Source organism: Glycine soja, chromosome 15 (assembly GCF_004193775.1).
Source record: "Glycine soja cultivar W05 chromosome 15, ASM419377v2, whole genome shotgun sequence".
Taxonomy (NCBI): Eukaryota; Viridiplantae; Streptophyta; class Magnoliopsida; order Fabales; family Fabaceae; genus Glycine; species Glycine soja.
In genome coordinates this window covers 9,522,249-9,546,084 of record NC_041016.1, presented here as the reverse complement: position 1 = coordinate 9,546,084, position 23,836 = coordinate 9,522,249, and the positions used below count along the sequence as shown (strand labels likewise).

General features: G+C 35.6%; 1 protein-coding gene across 1 annotated transcript; it reads right to left on the bottom strand.

Moving 5' to 3' along the window:
- Positions 1-861: 861 nt before the first annotated feature.
- LOC114387860 (sister chromatid cohesion protein PDS5 homolog A-B-like) lies at positions 862-23,468 on the bottom strand. Its single transcript, XM_028348084.1, has 33 exons — positions 23,144-23,468; positions 21,061-21,264; positions 20,698-20,879; positions 14,964-15,090; positions 14,612-14,830; positions 13,881-14,097; positions 13,658-13,803; positions 13,406-13,548; positions 11,854-12,003; positions 11,721-11,769; positions 11,448-11,639; positions 10,801-10,983; positions 10,049-10,203; positions 9,736-9,862; positions 8,839-8,988; positions 8,688-8,744; positions 8,409-8,545; positions 8,166-8,283; positions 7,848-7,991; positions 7,552-7,748; positions 6,647-6,803; positions 6,405-6,545; positions 5,801-5,872; positions 5,114-5,710; positions 4,909-5,016; positions 4,694-4,773; positions 4,218-4,269; positions 4,048-4,128; positions 3,892-3,929; positions 3,607-3,666; positions 3,380-3,522; positions 1,549-1,985; positions 862-1,435 (listed from the first exon to the last, which is right to left on the bottom strand). The coding sequence occupies exons 1-33, from the start codon at positions 23,234-23,236 to the stop codon at positions 1,385-1,387; spliced, it is 5,007 nt and encodes a 1,668-aa protein (XP_028203885.1). The 5' UTR covers positions 23,237-23,468; the 3' UTR covers positions 862-1,384.
- Positions 23,469-23,836: the final 368 nt, after the last annotated feature.

Here is a 23,836-nt window from a genome sequence, read left to right as displayed (position 1 = left end):
AAGCATGCACATTATATTTTAGTTCTGTACAGATTTCATTAACTTTTGATGAATTCTTTTTAAGTCTTTAGTTAGTGATTTGTTAAACCAATTTTTGCACGTTGTATAAAAATAAAAATTGTTGCACGTTAAATGATAAACTTATCTTAACAGATACTTTAAAAATTGTATTTAGATAGTTTCTAATAAAATGAGTATAAAGGTTGTGAAAAGAATGCTATCACACTCACTTATAATAGTAATATTTTAATAACTTAATGGCACATGGGATGTGATAGTTACTAGTTAGGTGGGCTCATCAAATTAAATTAACATTTGTAATATAATATAGTAATCTCTGAAAGAATTAAAAAGTGAAAATAGACATGTTTTAACCCAGACTCATTAGTGTTTTTTTTTTATATATAGAAAAAGTGTCATACAGTGGAGTAGTACCACAACCACCGTCATCAAGAGACTCATTTTTTTTGGCATGCAAGTAAAATCAAACTTCTCATTCGGAAGATTATTATGCGAAAGATGTAAGAAATATACATCCTTCAAGGTCACGAGATAATTTACTTTACACAAACAACACTCATGAACTATATTTCGATCTCTTTACTGCTTTTGTTGTCCTTGATTTAATATAAATTACGAAAGAAATAAGTATGCATAGATAATGCCCTTTCAAGAAAAAGTACACAAAAATAATGTACTAGTAATATTGTTCCAAAAATTATTGTATTTCCAAATACATATTTTATCAATTGTATTACTTTATAAAGGAGTGTTAGGAACAACATTTTATAAAGTATTATCGAACAAAAGAAACGTGCCTTGCATCAAAAGTCAAAATTACCAAGTTTTAAGTCGTCGACGTCGCGAAACTCATTTTTTCGGTTCATAAAATCAAAAACCGCAGGTTCATAAACCATGTACAACACAAAACAACATGAAGGAGCTGGACGGTTAGGTCATATTTTTCACGGATGCTAAGACTAAAAAGTACAAACAATCTAAGTTACAAATACAATTATCCCCACGTATAGCTGTACATGTTGCCCCATTCAATGGAATATCAATTGTGTTGGAAGGATGAAAACATCCTCATGAATCATATGCTAAACCTATCACCTACACTAATAAAAGGTCATTTAGCATTACAACCCTAGAAAACCCTAAAGCACTCTTTTTTTTAAATTTTTTCTAAACGTGGGGATGACAACTGATAATATTACATCTACAAGGTGGCTGCAAGACATGCATAGCATATCTATTAGTGCCAATAATGGCAGTTATCATCCACTCTGATACCTATACTTCAACTGAAACACACTAAATGCTGCCACAGCACTACTGCTACTGAAATCTTCAGGGATTTGTGCTACAACTGTCAAACTGCTCACCGTTTTTGCCCTGAGCTTTTCTTTCCCGAGGGACGCCTCCATTTGCTCTGCATCAGCCATTCTTAGTGATTAGTGATTAACTTAGAAAATTAAATGTACTAGATTTTTATCAAGTAAATAAAAGTAGGTGCCACAATTCCGCAAAGGATGAGCAATTTACCAGCAGCTCGTCATCAGAAACTTCAGCAATTTTGGCACCATCAGGACTTGCTGACTCTTTAGGTGATTTTTCCACTTCTCTAGGACTACTTTTTTCCCCATCACTGTCATTTTCATTCCCTCCAGAACCTGATTCTTCTTCATTACCATTTTCTCTCAAAGCTCCTCTTGATTCATTGCCATCTGTCTCTTTTGAACTACTTTCTGCATCATCATTTTGATCTCCTTGTGGGATATTCTCTTCAGCAAGCCTCTCACCATGATCCTGCTTCTCTTGGTCTGATTCCCGCTTCTCTTCATCTGACTCTTTCTTATACCTCAAGCTCTTCTCTTTTTTAAGTTTCTTTCCTCGTGAAACTGATTTTGGTTTCTTGTTAGATTTCTTCTGCTTAGTTACAATTACATCAGACCCTTCAGCCTGTTCTGCTTCAGAACCACCTAGAATAGAAAATCAAACAAAATTTAAAAACAACAGAGCAGACGAAAAAGAAACAGAAGTCTTACATAATAGTGAGGAACCACATAATCATCATTACAATTAATTATAGTTGATGAGACTCCAAGCATAATATTCATTTCCAAAGCTAATTAATTGGCAAACTAAGAATTAGCCATTTCACAAAAGCAAGACCTCTCAATGATCATGGCATGATAAAAATATAGATTGACATGATACCTAATGAAAGAAAAATTAAGTTAAAACTATCGGATTCAATATCACAAATAATGCCCATTTCTCAGCATGATAATTAAATGGTTTTTTTAAAAACATTAAGACTGATGTTAAGAATACCAAGGTGGACAGTTTTTATTGAAGAAAACATTTATTATATTGGAAATACAAAAGTCATTTATTTATTTTCTATCCTAATAAAAAGTTTCCACTTCTGCATTCTTACCATCAGCCCATAGGGTTAACAAAACTGATAATTAAATGAGTTTGGTAACTAACATCTTCCACGCTTTCTACTCTTAATCATCAAAATTTCTATTCAAAGATTAGCTACTTAAAAACAAATACATTATTTTATTATAGTTTCCTTTTGATTGGTATATATGGAAGAGGGAGAGGCCAGGCCAAACATTAAGGTTACTGCCTTGTGACCTGACAGTCACAGGTTCTAGTCACAGGAATAGACTCTTACGAGGGTAAGGCTGTTTTCATTTTGGGCCTTCCCAGACCTCCAAAATGTTGGGAGCATCGTGTACTAGGCTGCTTTTTAATGGATATGGTAGATAAAAGATAATATCTATGACTTTTCACATACTCCACTGGATTGACAACACAAACTTATTTTCCTAACTGACACTAAGATGCTGTCATCATTTGATAGGAATTTGAGATATAACACATTCCCTTTCTGACATGGAGAGTGTCTATTTATCTGAATGGATAGTGCATTTAAACCTGGATAGTTTACCCGTATCTTGTAAAAGGAAATTATGAAATTATACTAACAGACTGGTGTTGGTCAACAGTAAGCATGCCTGCAACAGATGTACCAAAGATTGACGCACAGAAACTACTCTCCTAGGTAAGACATGCAAATATACCAAGCACCTAATTTACAGAAACAACCGTTTAATCAAACATGAAGAAATATAACCTGCTAGGGGATGAAGAGTAGTTAAGTTTTATCTAGTACAAATGTTCTTTTTATTTCACAAAGTAGCATTGAAATATAACAACCTGGTTTCCAAAGGTCCTGAAGCATTCAATCCAGTACACAAAGTTGCAAAAATACACACAAACATCATCACATGTAATTAATCAGGAGATGTAAATGACAATCTATATATGATATTGCATCATATCTTTTAAATTACATTACCTGAGTTAATCTCAGCTTTAGATATATCTTCAGGGTTTGATAACTCAGAACTCTCTTTGGCATCCTCATGATGGGAATTAGTTTTTGAGGCACCTTTTTGTCCATGTTTTACATGGTTGCTTGGAGATTTCTTACCATTAACTCTGAACACCAAAATAATACAAGTTATAATGATAGAACACTGAATAGAATCATAAATGTACATAGAATGTCATTTTTCCACTAACATTTTTTTTGTCTTTTTACTTGCTGAACCACTAGAACTTCTCTGCTTCTTCCCAGTAGACCTATAAAACAATCAAGAAAAATAACCCACAAAAGGAAGACACCACATTCAGAATGGGGTACAAGAATCTAATAAAGCTAGAAGAAATAAAACACACACCACACTTAAAGCAGATGAAAATTCAACTAATCAAAAAATATTATGGAAATTTTCATATTCAGATACAGTGAAACATATTCCTCCAAATACAACTAAACTAAAATTAATTTATAAAGGGAATACTTACACTTCAGGGGAAGAGACAGTTTTTGAGAGCTTTAGCTTCTGGAAAATTCATAATATAAAAATGAATCAAAATTCATACTTCAGAGATATTTGATATCTTCTAGAGGAAACAGCAGAAATGCTTCAGAGAAAGAAAGACTAATGGAAAATAGGAGACCTTAGTAGGTTTGCTGTCACTAAGCTCCCATCGCTCCTTTTCCAAATTGAGAACTTCTACATCCCCATCATTATATAATATCTTCCAAATGACATGCCACAGTACAATTGTGTCAGAATTGTAAGTTAGCAGGCAGAATAACTTTGTACAAATTCAGAGTGTAAGCTTACCACATGTTTCCTCTTTAAAGAGTCATAAGACTTAACAGTGCCTTCATAAAATCTGCAGTACATCAACACATGGAACTTTAAATAGAAATCCTAGGAAAACGAGAAGAAATTAGGGATTCTAGAAATTAATTTCCAGGGTTAAACTAGAGAAGGCATACAAAAAGCACATTAGATGGTAGAAATCCGTATACTAATAATTATCCAGAGACAGTCAGAAATTTAAAGCAGTTAATCAGAACAGATGAAACATGAAAAGCTTAAGAAATAGGAAATTTAAGAACGGTGCAGTCAAAGAAAGCAGCTAAACCCATACATCATCTTTAGAGACTGTAGTCAAAATGCTTCTAACATCACCAAAAATGAAAAATAAAAAAAAATAAAAATTTCCTTGTCTGTCTTTTAGCTAAACAAAAATGGTGGCCATATACTGTTTTGCTTCTACAACTGATCTCTCAACATTTAATATAAGAACTTACTTCTTATCCAAAGGCCACCAAACTTTAATTCTGCAGCCAATTAGATCTTCAGCATCACTTTCACCTTCCTTTGTTGTACACTACAGGAAAAAATCAAATCAAACTAATATCCAAGAAACTTGCTGGAACACAAACATTATAACATGGCATGGAGACACTAGTTACTTGAAAAATAAAAATACATTATTAACTACAAAAGCAGTGGAGAAATTTACCTTAGCCAATCCTCCAATACTTTTTCTTTTCAGCTTTTTAGTAGATCCTATGGATGGCTTGAGATTGTTACTTTTGGACTTGTCAGTTGGCTTTGTATTATCAGGACTCTGCAAGAGGCAGAAAATAAGCAGAAGTCTACAACATTGATAAATTCAACTTTAAGATCCTACAGTAGTGCAAAACTGCCTGACAGTAAGATTTCACCTTCATGTCATGCTCTTCAGATTTGTCAGAGTCATCGTCATGATTGCTCTTGGAGGCCTTAACTTTTGCTTTTATTGAGGCCTCATTGTCTTTAACCTTTTTCCTTTGCATTGCTGAGCTATGTGTATCAGGGTTGAATTTTGCACCTGACGGCAACTTCACTCCAGAAGAGTCTTCCCCTGAAACTCTTGGAGGAGCCTTTGGTGGAGTACTACTTGACCTTGATTTTCCATGGGCAAAGGAAGACCGCTTCCGTTTAGGCACTGGAACCAGGGTTACTTCTGCTTTTCGTTTTTTAATTGTTGCACACTCTGGATCGTTTTGCAACTTCTTACTCAGGGAATTTTCATGACCGTTACTTGATTCATAATTAGTGGATAATCCCAAGTTATCTATATTAATTTCTCTGACCATATTTAAGATATCAATATCATTTTCGGCCTTTTTTGTTTCAGCTGGCACAGCCTTTTTCCTTTTCACTTTTTTGCCCTTAGTTCCCTGAGATTTTATGTCCTTTATTATTTTTCCCAGGGGCATTTCATTTTTGTCTCTTTCACTGCCCTTTAAAGCATCATCCTCAGCTAATTGAGATGGAACCTGACAGATGGAAGAAACTTTATCACTTGATTCAAGATTTAAGAAGCACCCAAAGTTGCTTTTTAACTTTACCATTTGCATCAAACATACCATTTCTAACTCAAGTGATTTAAAGTGAGCCAAGACACTTTCATCAACCAACCAGGATTTCACTTCGCTTACCTGCAAAATGAAATGACACTGATAACCATTTCTTTTTAATTAAAATAATCCAAGATCTTACATATATGTTTAAATCAGTCAATGAAGATTACAACAAATGAATTTTATGTACAGAATAAAGCTTATAAAAACAACCCCCATTCACATTCCATCAAACAATAAGGTGCTATCAACTATATGTAATCACAGGGAAATGTCTTCTAACTAAATTTTACAAATGTATATATCAAATCTCTGGCATCACATAAGTTTGATTAAATAAAAGATCAACTATCTTATGTTGAGCAAAAGTAACAACAAAATCTACAACTTAAAACAGACATTGAAAATGTTTTAACAAGATTAAAAACTAATATAAGGTAATGATGCAAGCAAGAGGCACTAGCAATGTTATAAACCAACCTCATTTAATAAAAGTATCTTCCATAATTAGAAACTATTTGGGAGGCATTTTGTATAGGATGAGAAAGTAACACTTGGCAATTTAGCATACCAGAAGGAAACTATATAATTTGACAAGGAAGGAAAATACCATGGGGTCAATTTCCTTCTCACGAGCTTTGTATAGCATTGGAGGTAGAGAAACTGAAGGAGACAATCCTTGCAAATCAACATCTTTCTGTACTAGTCGCTTAGTGATTGCTAAACCAAGGTCACATATGGCATGCGAATTCTGGCCATTCATTGATCAGATACATAAGATTACAGTCTCATAGCTTTGACATTAGCAATTTTTATCTATGTTGCAAAAAAAAAATGATTTATCCTCTCAACCTTCGATTTTGATGCATCAACCACATCATCAGATTGCTTAATACTCCAAAAGATAGAAGCAATGGTAGATATAATTTCCTTCTCTTTGTTAAGAGCTACTTCTGACTTATCATCTTCATCTCTTTGCATTAGCATTGATAGTATCAAGTGTAATTGCCTGAAAATTCAGGACAGAATAAAAAAATCTAAAGAATAAGAGTTCCCCACATATCCCATATTTTGCAGCTGTACAAACTAAATCTATAGGTATCACATCCCATGATGCATGCCAAAATCATATTCAAAAACATCAACAGTCAAAAAATATGTGGAGTACAACAAATCAGTAAATAGATAAATTTAAGAGCTACAGCCAAACAAAAAACTATGCAAACAGACCGTAAGTGTTAACGGTGTTCAAACAGGACAAATAAATTATAAATTAATACAGGAACTCATGAAATAAAAAACCTTTACTGTACATAGACAAGTGTGGATTTTAAAATTATTCAAAACTAAGATTATCTGAGCTTTTCCATAAACTGCACAAAGGCAAACTTTCAAGGAAAGCATGCGGCTTACTTTATATTTTTTAATATGCATACAACTGTCGATAAGCATTATTGATAATATAAATCATAAATTCAGTACACAGCACAGTAACAGTTATGAAATACCAAAGCTAACTCAAGCTCCCCTCCCCCCAGGGCCAGGCATGATTCAAGTCTCTTTTTTGAACCAGTTTTAAAAGAATATCTAAATGCATATTTCAATTAGCTTATTTTGGATAAATAATCACTTGAGTTTTGCAGATTCCGAAGAATGTAGAATAAAAAAAGATGACTATTTCTCAAAAATAAGTTGTTCCAAAACATGGGCTAAATATGAATCCAGTATAGAGATGTCCTATACGGGTGAAATAGTACCTGTATATTTTTTCATATGCTCCAACATCCTTGCACTCGTCAATTTTGGGGCAGGATATGTTAGCAAGGGCATGAACCAGGTATGGAAGGATGTATTCAGGGTAAGTGGTCAAGGAATTTGCATCTGATTGTCCAGAAAGCTGCCAAGCCCTTGCTTGGTAATGCATGTGAATAATGTCATCCAGGTTCTGCTTGTCCTGCATTAACAAACACAAGTCATCATAAAGACAAAAATTGATGTCAAAGCTAGGAAAATATGCAATCACAAAAAAAGATTGAATCAATCAAAATATTACCTCTGCAAACTCCTCTGACTTGGAATCCTTGGTTCCAAATATGTTGAATATAAAGGCACATGCATATTTGGCATCTAACAGGTTGTCTTTTATATATTTATGAACTTTTCTTAAGAAAACCTTCCTAGCTTGAGGGAAGCTAATCTATCAGACCCAAAAGAAGACATAGAAACAGTTATTTCTATATTGAAATGAAAAGTTCAACAAACAAATTTCAGCTTACGCATATGTAAAAATGCAAGTCTCTCTTGGTAATAATGTGGTGAACAAATCATAAATGCTAAAGAAGAAATTAAGTGTACAGAAGGATGAACACACCTCTGTTGCTCTTAAAGTTAAGTGGAAAATATCGACAGGTATCTTGTGATCCCAAAGCCTTGATAAACGAAGAACTGCCTTTGCAGAAGCAAGCCTCAAATGGGCCTTATCAACTGAGCTGCAAGAGGGCATAAATGAGTACACAGTATCTGAACCCCAGAACCAATTTGAAATGAAAAGGAGAAAAACTGACAATTTTCATATTAATTATTTAAAAAATATAGGTCTGTGAAGCTGATATACCTTGACTGTAAGTCCTTTGATATTTCACCATAAGACAGCATGTTTCTCAGGATATCCAAAAGACCATCTATACCAGGACGAACATGAGCATCTTTGATTGGCAAGTAGCTTTTCACTATGGTTTTGATGCCATATATCTGCAGCAAAAAAAAAAAAGACAGAATAAAAGAAGCTCAAAATGGCAAGCTTACCACTTACAAGCACTATCCAATGTGTCAAATTACAGAATACCAATACTATTAAAAGTATCTAAAAACATAGAGTAGAATATCTTTCTACCTTCAAAACACAAAGATCGCTTTTATCATCCCAAGATATTCTTGAGTGGTCTTCTTTCTGAAACCATGAAACAAGCATTTAAATAGAATTAATTACTTCCATGCTCATCTTATAAAGGAGCACACCGTTTAATGGAATTTAAAAGGCTTACACTATCACTTTTCAGAATCTTGTTTATTATAAATTCTTCAATTTCACTCTCTCTAGTTTCAAATATAGGCATTGCCGTCTGTGCTATACACCCCAGAGACTGCAATACTGCAGGTAGATGTGTTTTCTCCTCCAGCATATCTACAAGTCTCTGCATAAGGACATATAAGGAGAGAATAATCAGAATAAAAAAACTCAGAAATACAGGGGAATCACACCTACTTCCTTTGAGGCCCAAATTACACTCACACCCTTCTAGGTTGGAAAACTAGACCTATCTCCCTTACTTTATGTATTGAATCATTCTTATACTTTGACACCTTTACTTTTTAAGAAATCATATATGCATCCCCTACTATTATGTACAGACCATAAAGAGTCTCCTTAAAAATGACAAAGCATGAGGGGTAGGTGTAATTTTTCAAACAAGGATTTATGGGCAATTATGACTAATCTCAAGGGAGATTGGTATAATTATCTCTTAGAATTTGGACTTAGAGTCTAACTCAACTCCACTAAACTGGGGCTCTATTTAAACCATACCTCTAGTCAATGTGAGACTAAACACCACTCCTGAGGCAGCAATAAAGACAGCCCCTGAAGAGGTCAAAACTAAGGGGGCTAGGGGTGACTGCAATTAAGGTAGCTTGATACCATCATAGAATTTGGGCTTAAGATCTAACTCAACCCCATAAAACCAACTTATAAGCTGAGGATTGTCCAAGCTTTATAAGTTTTATTTAAGCCATATATCTAGTTGATGTGGAACTAAACACCACCCTTAGGCTACAATTAAGACAGCCCCCAAAGAGGTCACAACTGAGGTGGGTTAGGGGTGACTGCAATGAAGGTGGTTTTCCAACATTATCCAATAACAAGTAAATTAAATATATGTAACCTTGTACAGAACAGAAAGGGACTTGAGGCCATCATCCTTTGTTATTGCAGCCAGAGCATGCACAGCATACTTGGCCTGTCTCCGACTGCCTTCTAAACATAGTCTCTCCAACATAAGGTCTACAGAACTGCATGAAACAAGGAGCAATAAAAATATTATAAAAGGAAATAGATCTAAAAGAGCTATCTAATTTAACACTTAACAGTATAGACTTTGCAACATAAGGTCTACAGAATTACATGAAACAAGGAGAAATAAGAATATATTATAAAAGAAAATGGATCTATAAGAGTTATCAAATTTAAAGTGGCACCTTGATGTAACTGCAAGCTGTTCACGAATGGTACCACCAGCCCTAGCCAAAACATTTAAAACACCCTCTTTAATCATATCATTATTATCCTTCAGTAAATTCACCAGCTCCACCTCAGTGCCACTAAAAAGATCTGGACAGAAACGAGCAATTATCTGCATTTCATCACAAGTTAACATGAAAGTTAGAAAAGGAGAGTCCAATTTTTTAATTTTCCTGTCCAAAATGACTGAAAACATGCCACTGATTGATTACAAATCGTAGAAGTCTATGAAATAATTGAAAGGGGCACTACATAAATACAAGCATCCTAACTCAACACTATCTAAAGATATTGATAAACCATTATTTGGCCTTCTCCTAACAGCCTAAATATAAGAGACGAATATGCTTCAGACATGGTATTGGTATCAATTCGTCCTTTAACAAAAAGCAAGCACAATTCTTGCCACCTCATTCCCTCAATCTAACTTCAAATCATATTATTGGCAGGATTGTGCTTTCTCTACATTTTAAGCGTAAAGGGGTTATTGGCCTTCTAAGTGACTCTTAAAACTTCTGGGATGAATTAACCATCAGCTAGCCAAAGACAAACTAAGGCTTTGCAATCTGAACCAGCTATAGAAAAGTTTAGGAACTCTTAGTTTGCCCCTCACCAGCAGTGAAAATTGTTTACCATATACAATACATAATACAAATATCCAAAAACCAAGTGCAATAAGTCAATAAACCTAGAAATGGCATATTCTTACCACCAATATATTCATACAAGATTGTGTATGCTGATCATTCTCTGCAGATTTATGTGTGTTGATTTCTGAAAGAATAGCTTTTACATGCTCCTTGTTGAAAAGCAAATAGGAACACTTCATATAGAAGGTATTCAGAAATTCATAGAGCTGATGTTTTTCACCAAATATTTTAAGCAAATCATCCTGGAGACCAAAAGTAAATAAGTAGCCAACAGCAGTAAATAACAAACTGTAAATTATAGTTCCTTTCTTTCCAATAATAGAAAAAGAAACATAAGAGCAGTTAGTCCTAATCCAATGAGATATTACCATTTGAATGTTCAAATACTACTCTCCTAAGTCCTAATAGACTCCTAAAGTTGAAAAGCTCTTTGTAATTACAATGTTGACATCTATGCAGTTCATTTAATTGGTACCTTATTAAAAAGTTCATACAAGTAACAGAAAAGCAAATACAAGAGACACATTTAAATGCATTAGCAACAAGTTTTGAAGCTCATAAATTTATCCCACAAGAGTTGGGTATAAACTTCAAAGATTTAATTAACATATCTTTTCCCCAAAGATCAATTCCCATGCAATTTGTAACTATGATTTCCCTAACCAGTATCTCCAAAACCATATCTATCAGTTTCAGATGATATTACCCCGTATACACGAGTTTGATGGAAGCTAGTATTTGGATCAACAAGATCTGTCAAAATTTTCCAGATATTAGCATCTTGCAATTGATCAAGAATCTGGAAACTCTCTTCAGCCTTTATTGGATCAGCAAATGAACGGGACATTGCACGGAAACAGAACCCGATCTTTTTTTGGGCCTCAGGAATATCTTTTTCCTGCATTTAAATGAGATCAATCCCATTTTCCCATCAAATTTCCTTTGAAAGTTCAACTTTCTAACTTCCACGGTAACATACCTGACTAATCTGCCTCAGAGCTAGATACTTTTGCATCTCTTCCTGTAACCTGGTACCAAATTTGCACCATGAAAACTGAAAATGTGAGACACTAGGAAGAGTATAAGCCATAACAGAGGTAAAAAAAACATACCTTTGTTTTTTTTCAAGTATCTTTTCAAGAGCCTTGACCTCCACTTTATCAAACCCAGAGAAAATCTCAACCCAACGTTTAACTATATCATTGATTGAAAACTCTGATGGAAACAGGGACCCACATAGAATAGATTCAATTATATCTGATCTGCAGAATGAAATGAACAAAAGAAATATCAATAACTAAAACATTTTATTCCTAAGAAAATAAAAACAAGAAAATTAAAACATACCAGAAAGGAAAAGAAAGAAAGAAACTTAGAGGACTACAACAGTGTTCACTGCTAAGACATCCACCTCTTTCCATTTTGTACTAGTAAAATACATGGAAACTGGAAAAAGTATCAAAAGCACACACACACACACAAAAAAAAAAAAAAGCAAAGCAAAGCAAGGCAATGGACAACTTGAACGCCATTGACCTAGTATAACAAGGGCTTTCTTCATGACAGATTATCTATGAGGAGAAACCAATTGAATTTCATTATTCATACTATCTTTAATGGTGAATAATTTCAAAACCTCCTAATAATCTTCCTAATTAGTAAGTGAAGTATTGAATGCTTTTTTATGTTCCCTAAACATTAAATGAATCAACTGTCATTTAATTCTTTATTAAGTTTTAGGAGGATATACTAAAATTCTTTCATTCATATCACACCAAGAAGTTAGCATCTATGCAAAACACAAAGTCCTAATCTTTATTGTAGTAAATATCAGGTTAAATGCTTTTGTCTCTTCACAATATAATTAATTAAATATAAACTTCATCATGGAAATAATAGTAAGTTGTGGTTAGTTGTTTAGTTATTTAAAATTTACACCTATTTTAATCTTAGTATTCCCTAAATAAAAATAGAAATTTTAAACTTGATGCACCATCATGGTACAATATTTTGCACTATAACCAATCTTGTGTTATTACCCTATTTAATGAGTTTGACTATACTAAGAATTACTTGAGAAGTCAAACTCATTAAATGATGTGGCAATACATCATTGATGCAAGTACAAAACTTTTTTATATTGATAGTGAATAAAAGTTAAATTAAAAAATCTATTCATAAAGAGAGAAAAAATAGACATACTAATACTAACAAAAATATATCTCAGGCACATGGTATGATATTTAGTTATTTACTCTAAGATACAAACCTCAGCCTCACATTAAAAAAAATCTTCAGCATATAAGATAAGATGTAATTAGTAGTGTTATATTAAGTTTTAAAACACATCTACTTTCTCAACAAATCTGAGTTAAACTGAATAGTATGTAGCTTCAGATGAATTGTGGAAATATTTCATTAGTGTTTTTTTTTTGTGATCATAGAGGCAATTTGTCACAATAGCATCTTCAAATTTACAACTAAAATTAATTTTAAGAAAACAATGGCTCAAGTCCTTATTCTATTCTCACATAACAGTAATGGTTTATGTTCCCTTTCTCTTCGAACATATGGAAATGCAAAATCTCTTGCACAAAAAATAATGACCACGACGTAAATAAATGCAGATATAATCAAATATCTTATGCAGCATCAGTGTTTCACCTGAAATCTTTGTCATAGAAACATCTAATGATCTTCCTTGGAATCCAGTCATATTCACTGGGATTAACTGCAATGGAACTATTCTCACAAAAAACTCGATAAATCTCGGCCAATCTCTCCAAGGTATGTTTTCTAACAAGTAGCTGGAAATGTAAAGCCAAACAAGGAATTGAGATGCAATGAGTTAAAATTGTCAAGGGTTAAGAGAGAATGTTAGAAAAAGGGTAATTTAGATTTTAGAGGTATACATACAGATTTGTCACAAAGCCGCTCAGCAACAAGCTTCACAGTTTCAAGAGGGACTGCATTTAGGGTATGACATGCCACATCACAGATAACATCCACAACTTGCTTTCGAAAGTTTTCATCAAAATCCAGTAGCCGGTCACAAAGGGCAGCTAAAAAGTTGTAGCCAAACAAATTTAGCAGATATGATAAAACATAAAAATCTGAGAGTGAATATCATTGGACTCACAGATTATTTGAGGAGCTTCGGCCCTTGAAGGATTTGACAGCAGACAATTCTTTACATGCTCAAGGACAGACATGCGAACCCCAAAATCTCTATCAGTCAATCTCTTTAAAAACTCTGAAAATGTAGGCTGAAATGCTTCAGAAGTGGAGGATCCAGGAAGAGCAATTATATCACCAACCAAGTTCACTGCTTTCAAACGTGTCTCCAGCCGATCAGCCTGCAAATGTCCAATTACAAATGAGAATCCTGGCATCACTTTGAATGACAGTCGAGAATATAACAACCTATGACACAAACTAAATTTGATGGGAAATAAAAAGATGCCAAAGTGAATCTTGGCAATGGTGATATTAGAAACTATTAGGGGAGAAAGGTAGTTAATAGGAAGACAAAGTAGGTTGTTTAAATAGTTAAAAATGTTGGTTACTTAAGAGTCCTAAATTTGGGTTAGGCCTAACTCAACCACAAAAACTAGCTTATAGGTAAGGTAAGGATTGTAGAAGCCTTTTTAAGCTCTACTTTGGATGTATCTATAGTTGATGTGGGATCTCAACAAACCCCCCCTCACACCCAAGATTGGACATTTGAAGTGTAAAGATTGTAGGACACGATAACATAAAATTGACATTATGAAAAATATCTTTATAAGCACCAAGGTCAATTTAATGGAAACAAAGGATACTTTAGAAACCGTATAGAGCATCAGAAAAACCAACAAAATCAGTATTTACCATTAACTCTTCTGTGACATAAGGAAGAACTCCAGATAGGGTCTGAGGAGCACAGCAATAGAGATCATATATAACTTCATGGTATTGAACTTGACTGTTCATTGTCTTGCTGTCTCCAGACATTAATGATAGCAAAAATTGTTTAATGCACGGTTCAAGTTTTTCCATGGATTGCTGTATGACATTCATGGAAAGCTTCCTTGCAGCCCCAGTAACATTCTAAAATTAAGAAAATCCAGACAATTATGTTTCCTGTATAATATTAGAGATAATACAAAAGACAAGATTCATCCTCCAACAGCATCAGCTATCTCCTTATAACAGGAAAAACAATATAATGAAATGTACTTACAGTTTTGCCACGACCTAACATAGACAGTAGAATAGATAAAAGATCCTGATGGACATCTTCACTCTCTTCTAAAAGAACAGCCATTATAGTTTGCATGGATGACAGAACACTTTTCGGAAGATCATCTCTGAGCATGAAATAAAGAACACAAATACCACTCATTAATCCAAAGAAGATATTTAATCAAGAAAAGTACTATAGAAAATTTGGCATTCAAAAAGTACTACATATGATTAACACTTCACTTGAAACTTGAATATGTGAGAAATAAAAACTGTTCACTCACTCACTTGCTTTATTACATTCAAATAATACATATATATATACATCAAAAAGGGTTAGAGACAGCTTGACAAGACAAGCCATACTGCTGTCTTCTACCACAAGCTAAGTAGGAGACTAGGGAAGCTAAAAACAAAATCTATCAAAAGATACACATAATTATAACACTCCCCCTCAAGCTGGAGCATATAAATCATATGCACCAAGCTTGGAACATATAAACTGAATCTTAGGCCCCCTTAAAGACTTAGTCAAAATATCAGCTGGCTGATCATTAGAATTAATGAACTCAGTGGCAATCTCTTTGGACAGTAGCTTCTCTCGAATAAAGTGACAGTCAATCTCTATGTGCTTGGTCCTCTCATGGAAGACTGGGTTTGAAGCAATGTGAAGAGCAGCCTGATTATCACAATATAACTTCATTTGCACCACTTTGCAGAATTTCAACTCTTCAAGAATTTGTTTAACCCACATAAGTTCACATGTAACCATAGCCATAGATCTGTATTCAGCCTCTGCACTAGATCGAGCAACAACAGCTTGCTTCTTACTTTTCCAACAGATAACATTTCCTCCAATAGAGACGCAGTATCCTGATGTGGATCTCCTATCCATGGGACAGCCAGCCCAATCTGCATCACAATACCCAGATATTTGTGTGTTACCTTTGTCTTCATAAAGCAGTCCTTGTCCCGGAGCTCTCTTTATATATCTAAGAATACGTGTAACAGCATTCCAATGATCAGCACGGGGATTTTGCATAAATTGGCTAACTACTCCAACAGCAAAGGAAATATCAGGTCTTGTAATAGTGAGATAAATTAGTTTTTCCACAAGTCTCCTATATCTTTCGGGGTCATGATAGATTTCACCTTGATCTGCCATGAGCTTCAGATTAGGATCCATAGGGCTATCAACAGGTCTACAATTCTGCATGCTTGTCTCCTCCAAAATGTCAAGAGCATACTTTCTCTGTGAGATCACAACACCATCTCCTGATTGAGCCACCTCAATACCAAGAAAGTACTTCAAATACCCTAGGTCTTTGGTCTGGAAATGACTGAATAAGTGCTCCTTTAGCTGGACAATCTTAGTAGCATCATTCCCTGTAATCACTATATCATCAACATATACTATCAAATAAACACATTTCCCAGGGGATGAATGACAATAAAAAACAGAATGATCGGCTTCACTTCGTTTCAACCCAAAGAGTTGAACAATATGACTGAATTTACCAAACCAAGCCCGAGGGGATTGCTTCAACCCATAGAGGGATCGACGCAGCTTACACACAAGACCATACTCCCCCTGAGCAACAAACCCAGGAGGTTGCTCCATGTAGATCTCTTCCTCAAGGTCACCATGAAGAAATGCATTTTTAATATCAAGCTGATGGAGAGGCCAATGACGCATGGCAGCCATAGCAAGGAACAGACGGACAGTAGTGATCTTAGCGACTGGAGAGAAAGTGTCACAATAATCAAGGCCATATACCTGAGTATAACCTTTAGCCACTAAGCGAGCCTTAAGTCGATCAATCTCACCATTAGGCCCAACTTTAACTGTATAAACCCATCTGCAACCCACAGCCTTCTTGCCAGGAGGAAGGGAAACAAGTTCCCAAGTACCACTATGTTCAAGAGCCTGCATTTCATCAATCATAGCCTGTCGCCATCCAGGATGACTCAGTGCCTCATGAATATTAGAAGGGACAGAATGCGAAGATAGAGAGAAAACAAAAGAAGAATATGAAGGAGACAAACGATGATAGCTTAGAAAGTTATAGATAGGATGAGGATTACGAGAGGATCTAGTACCTTTGCGGATGGCAATGGGCCAGTCTGAATCAGAGGGATGAGAAGTAGCAGGATCCATGGCTTGAGGATTGATTGAAGAAGGATGAGAATCAAGAGGAGAAGCTTCAGATACTGTAGAACCAACTGGCTGTGTCCTGCGTTGATATGTGAGAAGAGGTGGAGGAGCAACTTCAGGTGGATGTGGTGGAGAAGATGGAACTTCACTAACATCTTAGTTTAAGGTACCTAGAGGACATGGAGAGGGAATCGGAAGAACATTTTGGATGGAAGAAGAATAGTCCGTAGATGATGGAAAGAAAGGTGTGTCTTCAAAGAAGGTTACATCTGCAGACATATAGTATCGCCTGGTAGGTGGAGAGTAGCATTTGTAACCCTTTTGAAGACGAGAATAACCTAAAAAGACACACTTGATTGCTCGGGCAGAAAGTTTATCTAAACCAGGGGAGAGATTATGGACAAAACAAGTACAACCAAACACTTTGGGTGGAACATGGAATAAGTGATCATGAGGAAAAATGATTGAGTGAGGAATTTGATTCTTAAGAGAAGAAGAAGGCATTCTGTTGATTAAGAAACAAGCAGTGAGCACCGCATCCCCCCAATGGTGTGAAGGAACATGAGAGGCGAACATTAGTGATCGTGCGGTGTCAAGGAGATGACGATTTTTCCTTTCTGCTATACCATTTTGCTGTGGTGTATGAGGACATGTAGATTGATGCAGAATGCCTTTTGAAGATAATAAAGAAGAGAAATCATGAGAGAAATACTCTTTGGCATTATCACTTCTGAAAATCTTAATTGTTTTTCTAAATTGGTTTTCAATTTCATTGAGAAAGGACATGAAGATAGGCAAAAGTTCAGATCTGTCTTTCATTAAATAAACCCAAGTACATCTAGAGAATTCATCAATAAAAGTTACAAAATATCGAAAACCAAAAGATGTAACACGGCTTGGTCCCCAAATATCAGAATGAATGGTAGAGAAAGCTGAATTACATCTTTGAACAGTTTGTGGAAATGATGACCTAACATGTTTTCCTAGTTGACAAGATTCACATTCTAAGACTCGAAGATTCTTCAGACTAGGGATCATCAATTTTAGTTTTGGTAGACTTGGGTGACCTAGACGATCATGCAAAAGTTTGGGATTTGAAGTTGCTGAACAGGAGACAGACAAGTTGGACTTCATGTAGTAAAGTCCTCGTGATTCATGTCCTTCTCCAATCAGTCGACCCGTGCCATGTTCCTGGATAACAAAAGAATTAGCGGTAAAGGTTACTGAGCAATTTAATGAACGAGTTAACTGACTCAATGAAATTAAATTATAGGGACATTGTGGAATAAACAAAACAGAGTCCAACTTCAATGAGGAAGATAAAGATACTTGACCACTTCCTTGAGCTGCAACTTTGGAACCATTAGCTACAGTGACAAGATGAGGAATTTTTGGAAAAGAAATGGATGTAAAAGAGGACTTATTACCAGAAATATGATCAGAGGCACCTGAATCAAGTATCCAAGGACTGAGACCGTCAATAGATTGAGAAATACATGCTGTTGAATAACATGGTACAGAGGAAGATGAAGCCTGGTTGCTGGATTTCTCGGATTTCAGCTTTAGATACTCCTGATACTCTGTATCAGAGAACTTAGGCTCTGATTTTTCGGTCTGAGTTACCTGAGCTACTTTGTCAGGGAAGCCATGCAGGGAATAACAATTCTCTTGAGTGTGACCCATCCTCTTGCAATATGTGCATTGAGGACGTCCACTCCTTCCACCACGACCTCCTCTATTGTTGCGACCTCCCCCTCTTCCACGAGATGCAGCCATAGCTGATGTTTCCACACTTTCAGCTAAATTTTCTTCTTTCAAGGCTTGAGGCACGCGAAGAAGTCTAGTAATGAGGGAGTCCATTGACGGGACTTGGTCACCTGCAAGAATTTGATCACGCACATGATCAAAATCTGAATGTAGACTTCTCAAGATAAGGACCATGTAGAACTTGTCCAGCTTCCTATTCACTTCCTCCAACGATTTTGCTGCAAGAAATCTCTTCAGTTCTTCCACTGCTGCTCTAGCTTTCCCTACATGCGCAATCATATCATGGCTGGTTTGTTTGAGAGCAGCAACTTTCTGGGTTGCATCAAACAAACTTTGAATGTCGTTGGCAAATATCTCTTGTGCTTTCTTCCAAAAAGAGCAACATGTTTTGAATGATCTAAGGATCTCCAAAACATCCGGTTCAACAGATTGCCATAGCACTGCACACAACTGAAAATCCAGCTTTTCCCATTCAGCTCTCTTGTCATTCGGAACAGCATCAACTCCCTTTTCCAAGTGATCATGATATCCTTGGCCGAGAAACCATAACTCCACGGAAGCAGACCAAGACATATAGTTTTTCCAGTTGAGTTTGGCAGTAGTAATGGTGGGAGTTCCAGAGAATGAAAAAACAGGACCAGAAGACGGCATTTTTGTCAAGGAAAAACAAAAAACCTAACGGAGTAGAGAGGAGGAAGCACAAAATGACATGTAAACACTGCACTAGAGGCTGGAACGAAAACAGGGGAAGACGGCGCTCCGTTTGAGACAAGTCCGGCGCGATTCCGGTGGCCGGAGGTCGGCGCGTGGGCTTCACGCGCCGGGAAGAGGCGCTGCTGTAGAGCGGCGCGTGGCGGCGCATGGCGGCGAATCTGGCCACGCGGTTTGCGGGGTTGTGTCGCGCTCCTCGAGGCGCACAAAACCCTGAACTCGCTGGCGAATTTGACGGCGGCGGCGACGGACGGCGGCGGCGGCGGACGGCGGACAGCGGCGGCGACGATGGTGGCCGGAGAACCAGCTCTGATACCAACTTGAAACTTGAATATGTGAGAAATAAAAACTGTTCACTCACTCACTTGCTTTATTACATTCAAATAATACATATATATATACATCAAAAAGGGTTAGAGACAGCTTGACAAGACAAGCCATACTGCTGTCTTCTACCACAAGCTAAGTAGGAGACTAGGGAAGCTAAAAACAAAATCTATCAAAAGATACACATAATTATAACAACTTCAAAGCTAAAAGCACACAATTATTACTCAATACATATGCCGATAAATCAAAATTAGACAATTCAAAGAAATAATAGAATAATTAGGAAATAGATAAAAAAAAAAAAAGTCAACAAATCAAGAAGAAATCAATCTACACAAAAACTAGTGTTATATATAGTATATTAGCATAGTTGCAGATACAATAATATGCCAAGCATCACACGTAATGTATCCCAATGTAATTAAAAATAAAAACAAAAGGACAAGATAGGCAGGACAGAGCAAAAGAATGAAAGATATTAGTTTCACTATTTCAGAATTACAATATTTGTCTCTCCATTCCAAAACATCACATTCCAAGTATACAAATAAGATATAGTTTTTGTTTGTCTAATTATCTTTAATTCATTTTATCAAATTATTTTACCAGGAAAAAAGAACAGACTCCAGAACTACGAGCACCAACAAAATATCAAGTTTGCAATCTCATGAAGCTTAATAGCAGAAGCTTTCAAGTAAACAATATAACTCTTTGTCATGAACTCACACACCTTCAACTAAATAAGTAAAAGGCTTTGTGATAAACTAACCTGACAACTACAAAGAAAGTACCGAACATTTCATTCACCAAATCATCACATTCAAGATCCAACATTACAACACATGATCTATATTTTGCAAGAGTTTCCAGTATAGCAACTCTCTGGTCAAAGGATATACCACTTGTATCACTCAGACCACTAAAAGTGCCCACAATCAACTGAAAAATGTCCTGCAAAAAGATCTAACAATGATTAGGATGTAGGAGACTATGTTCCTAACTAAATTTCTCTTCATGTTTGGCTGAAAGTAAAACGATAGAGACTATTTATACTGGAACTTATGAATAATAAGACAACCTAAATTTATAATTATATTATCAGATAACCAGAGTAAGAGTAAATGAAAGGTACCTTTAGAACATCATCACTGTAAGGAGCTTCAGGTGCAGTGATTCGAGTTATCTCACAGAGACATGTTGCAACTAGAAGCTTGATATCACTATCCTGGTGCTTCAGCAATTCTGGCTTAACAATTGCACCAAAAAAGGGTTTCATTGACTCTAATGTTGAAGCCGATTGTGATTGATCCAAGTCAGTTAGGCATGCTGCTGCTTGCTGCAGATGGGAGCATATTTTGTTGAGATATATATATATATATATATATTAGAAATGTTATAGCACACATTTGACTTCAAGCATTTTACACTTATGGACTGGTTTTAATTGTAAAGTGTAAACTTGGTTTTCTGTTTTTCTAGTGATAGCATGTTCATTTTGCATCAGATAATGGAAAACCCATAACATAGAAATGCTATGTACTACTGAAAAGTCCATTCTTGGCAACACCTTGTAATGTTGAGCAGAAAGAAAGAATTTTCTATAAAAACTTAAAACAAAATTAGTATTTTCTGGAATGATTAGAGAGTTCATCCATAATTAAAAGATTCTGAAGCTAGGTAGCAAAGAACTGTCATAAGACTGTCGTATCTCCATACAACCAACCTAAACAGTAGTTTCTAAACCTTAAATGAAGTCTTAATATGTTTCTTAAGTCTTAACTTTCTCTCTTCATGTTGTCGATTGCTTAATGTGTTTCTTAACTTTCTCTATTCTTATTGTTGACTGCTTTATCAACAAGGACCAAGAATTTTGAGACTAAACCACAATTACTAGTTAATACAATATGGTTACTAACATACAGGAATGGCATACATTTTTTTTTGCTCAGCAAACATAGATATGATATATTAATAATGAGTACCAGTGGTACTGAAGTTACAATATTTTAGGGGCCAGCTGGTTCCTATGATTATTAGTAGGAACAAAGCCAGCACCACAATATGGTTACCAACATACAGGAATGGCATACATATTGAGCCACCTCATCCATGTACTCCCTTAAAAGGGTTCTCAGATTTTTCAAAGAGGATAAACAGTAACACTTAAGGAACTAGAGATGTAAAAGCCTTCCTAAGGAAAAAGACAGAATTAATTACCACATATGCATCATATTGTGCCATGAAACCAGCTAATATGCTTAGTACAGTATATGTCAACTAGTTACACTTTAAGAGCAATACTAATAAGCTGACCAATCACTCAGCAAGTGTGATGCCACATCTTTCTAATTCAACACTTTGGGGTGTGTGTATGTGTTTATATCCTTCTCAATTTATTTCATAATCCAACTCTAGTAAACAACAAATTCAACCTCAAATACATTACACAATGGAAATTGGTCCCCAATTCATCCATGCATGCCCTCTTTCACTAATGCCATCACGTTGATTCGAATAAATCCAGGTTTCAATAAAGTAAGTGATTCACTCATTCAAAAACTAGACAATAAGAAAAAATGAAGCTGCTAATTTCTTCCTTTCACTTCTAGACAATAAGATAAAATGAAGCTGCTAATTTCTTCCTTTCACTTCTAATCTCACTTCTTTCCCTCCATCCTCATGCAAAGTTGCAACACTCAGTAGCTTCATCCTTTTTCCACTTAACATTTTAACCATCCAAAACATGCACAGTTTATTAAACTTAACAAATTAACCTAGTAAACATACTTAAACCACCTTCAAAACCATTCACAAATTAACCTAACTCAAAATTGCCTCCATAAACACGCTTCAAATTTACCAAAGCCTCACACGAAACACACTAAATCCCCTGATTGTTCTTCTCAATTGCAAAAAAACCAACAAACAAAACCCAAATCCTCAAACAATTACAAACCAATCCACAAAACTCAAAACCAATCCACGCATTCGACCTCAATTCACTCATTCCAACACACAAATCAACTCAACCGAGAAAAATCGTCACCGTATTCTTCTCCGTAGCTCCCCAAACAGAAAATAACGACACAACTAACCCCCAAAACCAAAAATAAAGATAAAAATTCAAAATTTCCGTTAAAAAAAACACGAAATTCTCGAAGCAGGTAAAAACCAATTGCGAAACGAAGAAGGGAGAAATTCGAAGACACACACACCTTAAGAAGCTCGGAGAGAACGTTGTCATCGGAGGGTATAGATTGGAGCTTGGATCCCAGCTCCTCGAGCTGAAAGTGAGGCTTCTGCGCCATGCTGCACAAACCGACGTCGTTTCAGCGTTGCGCGTGCAATTTCAAGGAGTTTCGAGGAAGCTATGGAGCAGAGGAAGAAGAAGAAAGTGAAGAAGTGAGTGAAAATAAGACAAGGGCTCTCGTTTCGTTTCTCTGCCTCACTCTCTCTCTCTCTCTCTCTCTCTCTCTCTCTCTCTCTCTCTATCTTGTTTTTGTGTTGTGTTCGATTTTCGAACAGCAAAGCCAAATCCAAATCTACGCCAAACTTCAAGCACTGCTGACTTTTTAAAGTTTTACTTTTTTGTTTTTGCAGCCGTGCCCTTTAACTATCGAAATTTCCCATTTCTACCCGTGCGTCTTGCAATTGCGCCCTTCTCATTCTTCAGAAAGTACTACGTAAGTAAACGCAAGGTACAATTTTAATGAAGTTAACCTTTTTTTTTAAAAAAAAAAAAAAAAGTGATTATTGCCATTCTAGAGTTGCTGGTTAAACTGTTTTTATAGTTGCTGTCGGTTACGTACTCTACTCCCTTATTTAGAACATACATTTATCAGAACCATATTAAAACCATGGAGAATGATAGTTATTAAAAAAAACCGTTTTTTTATCATTACAAAGAA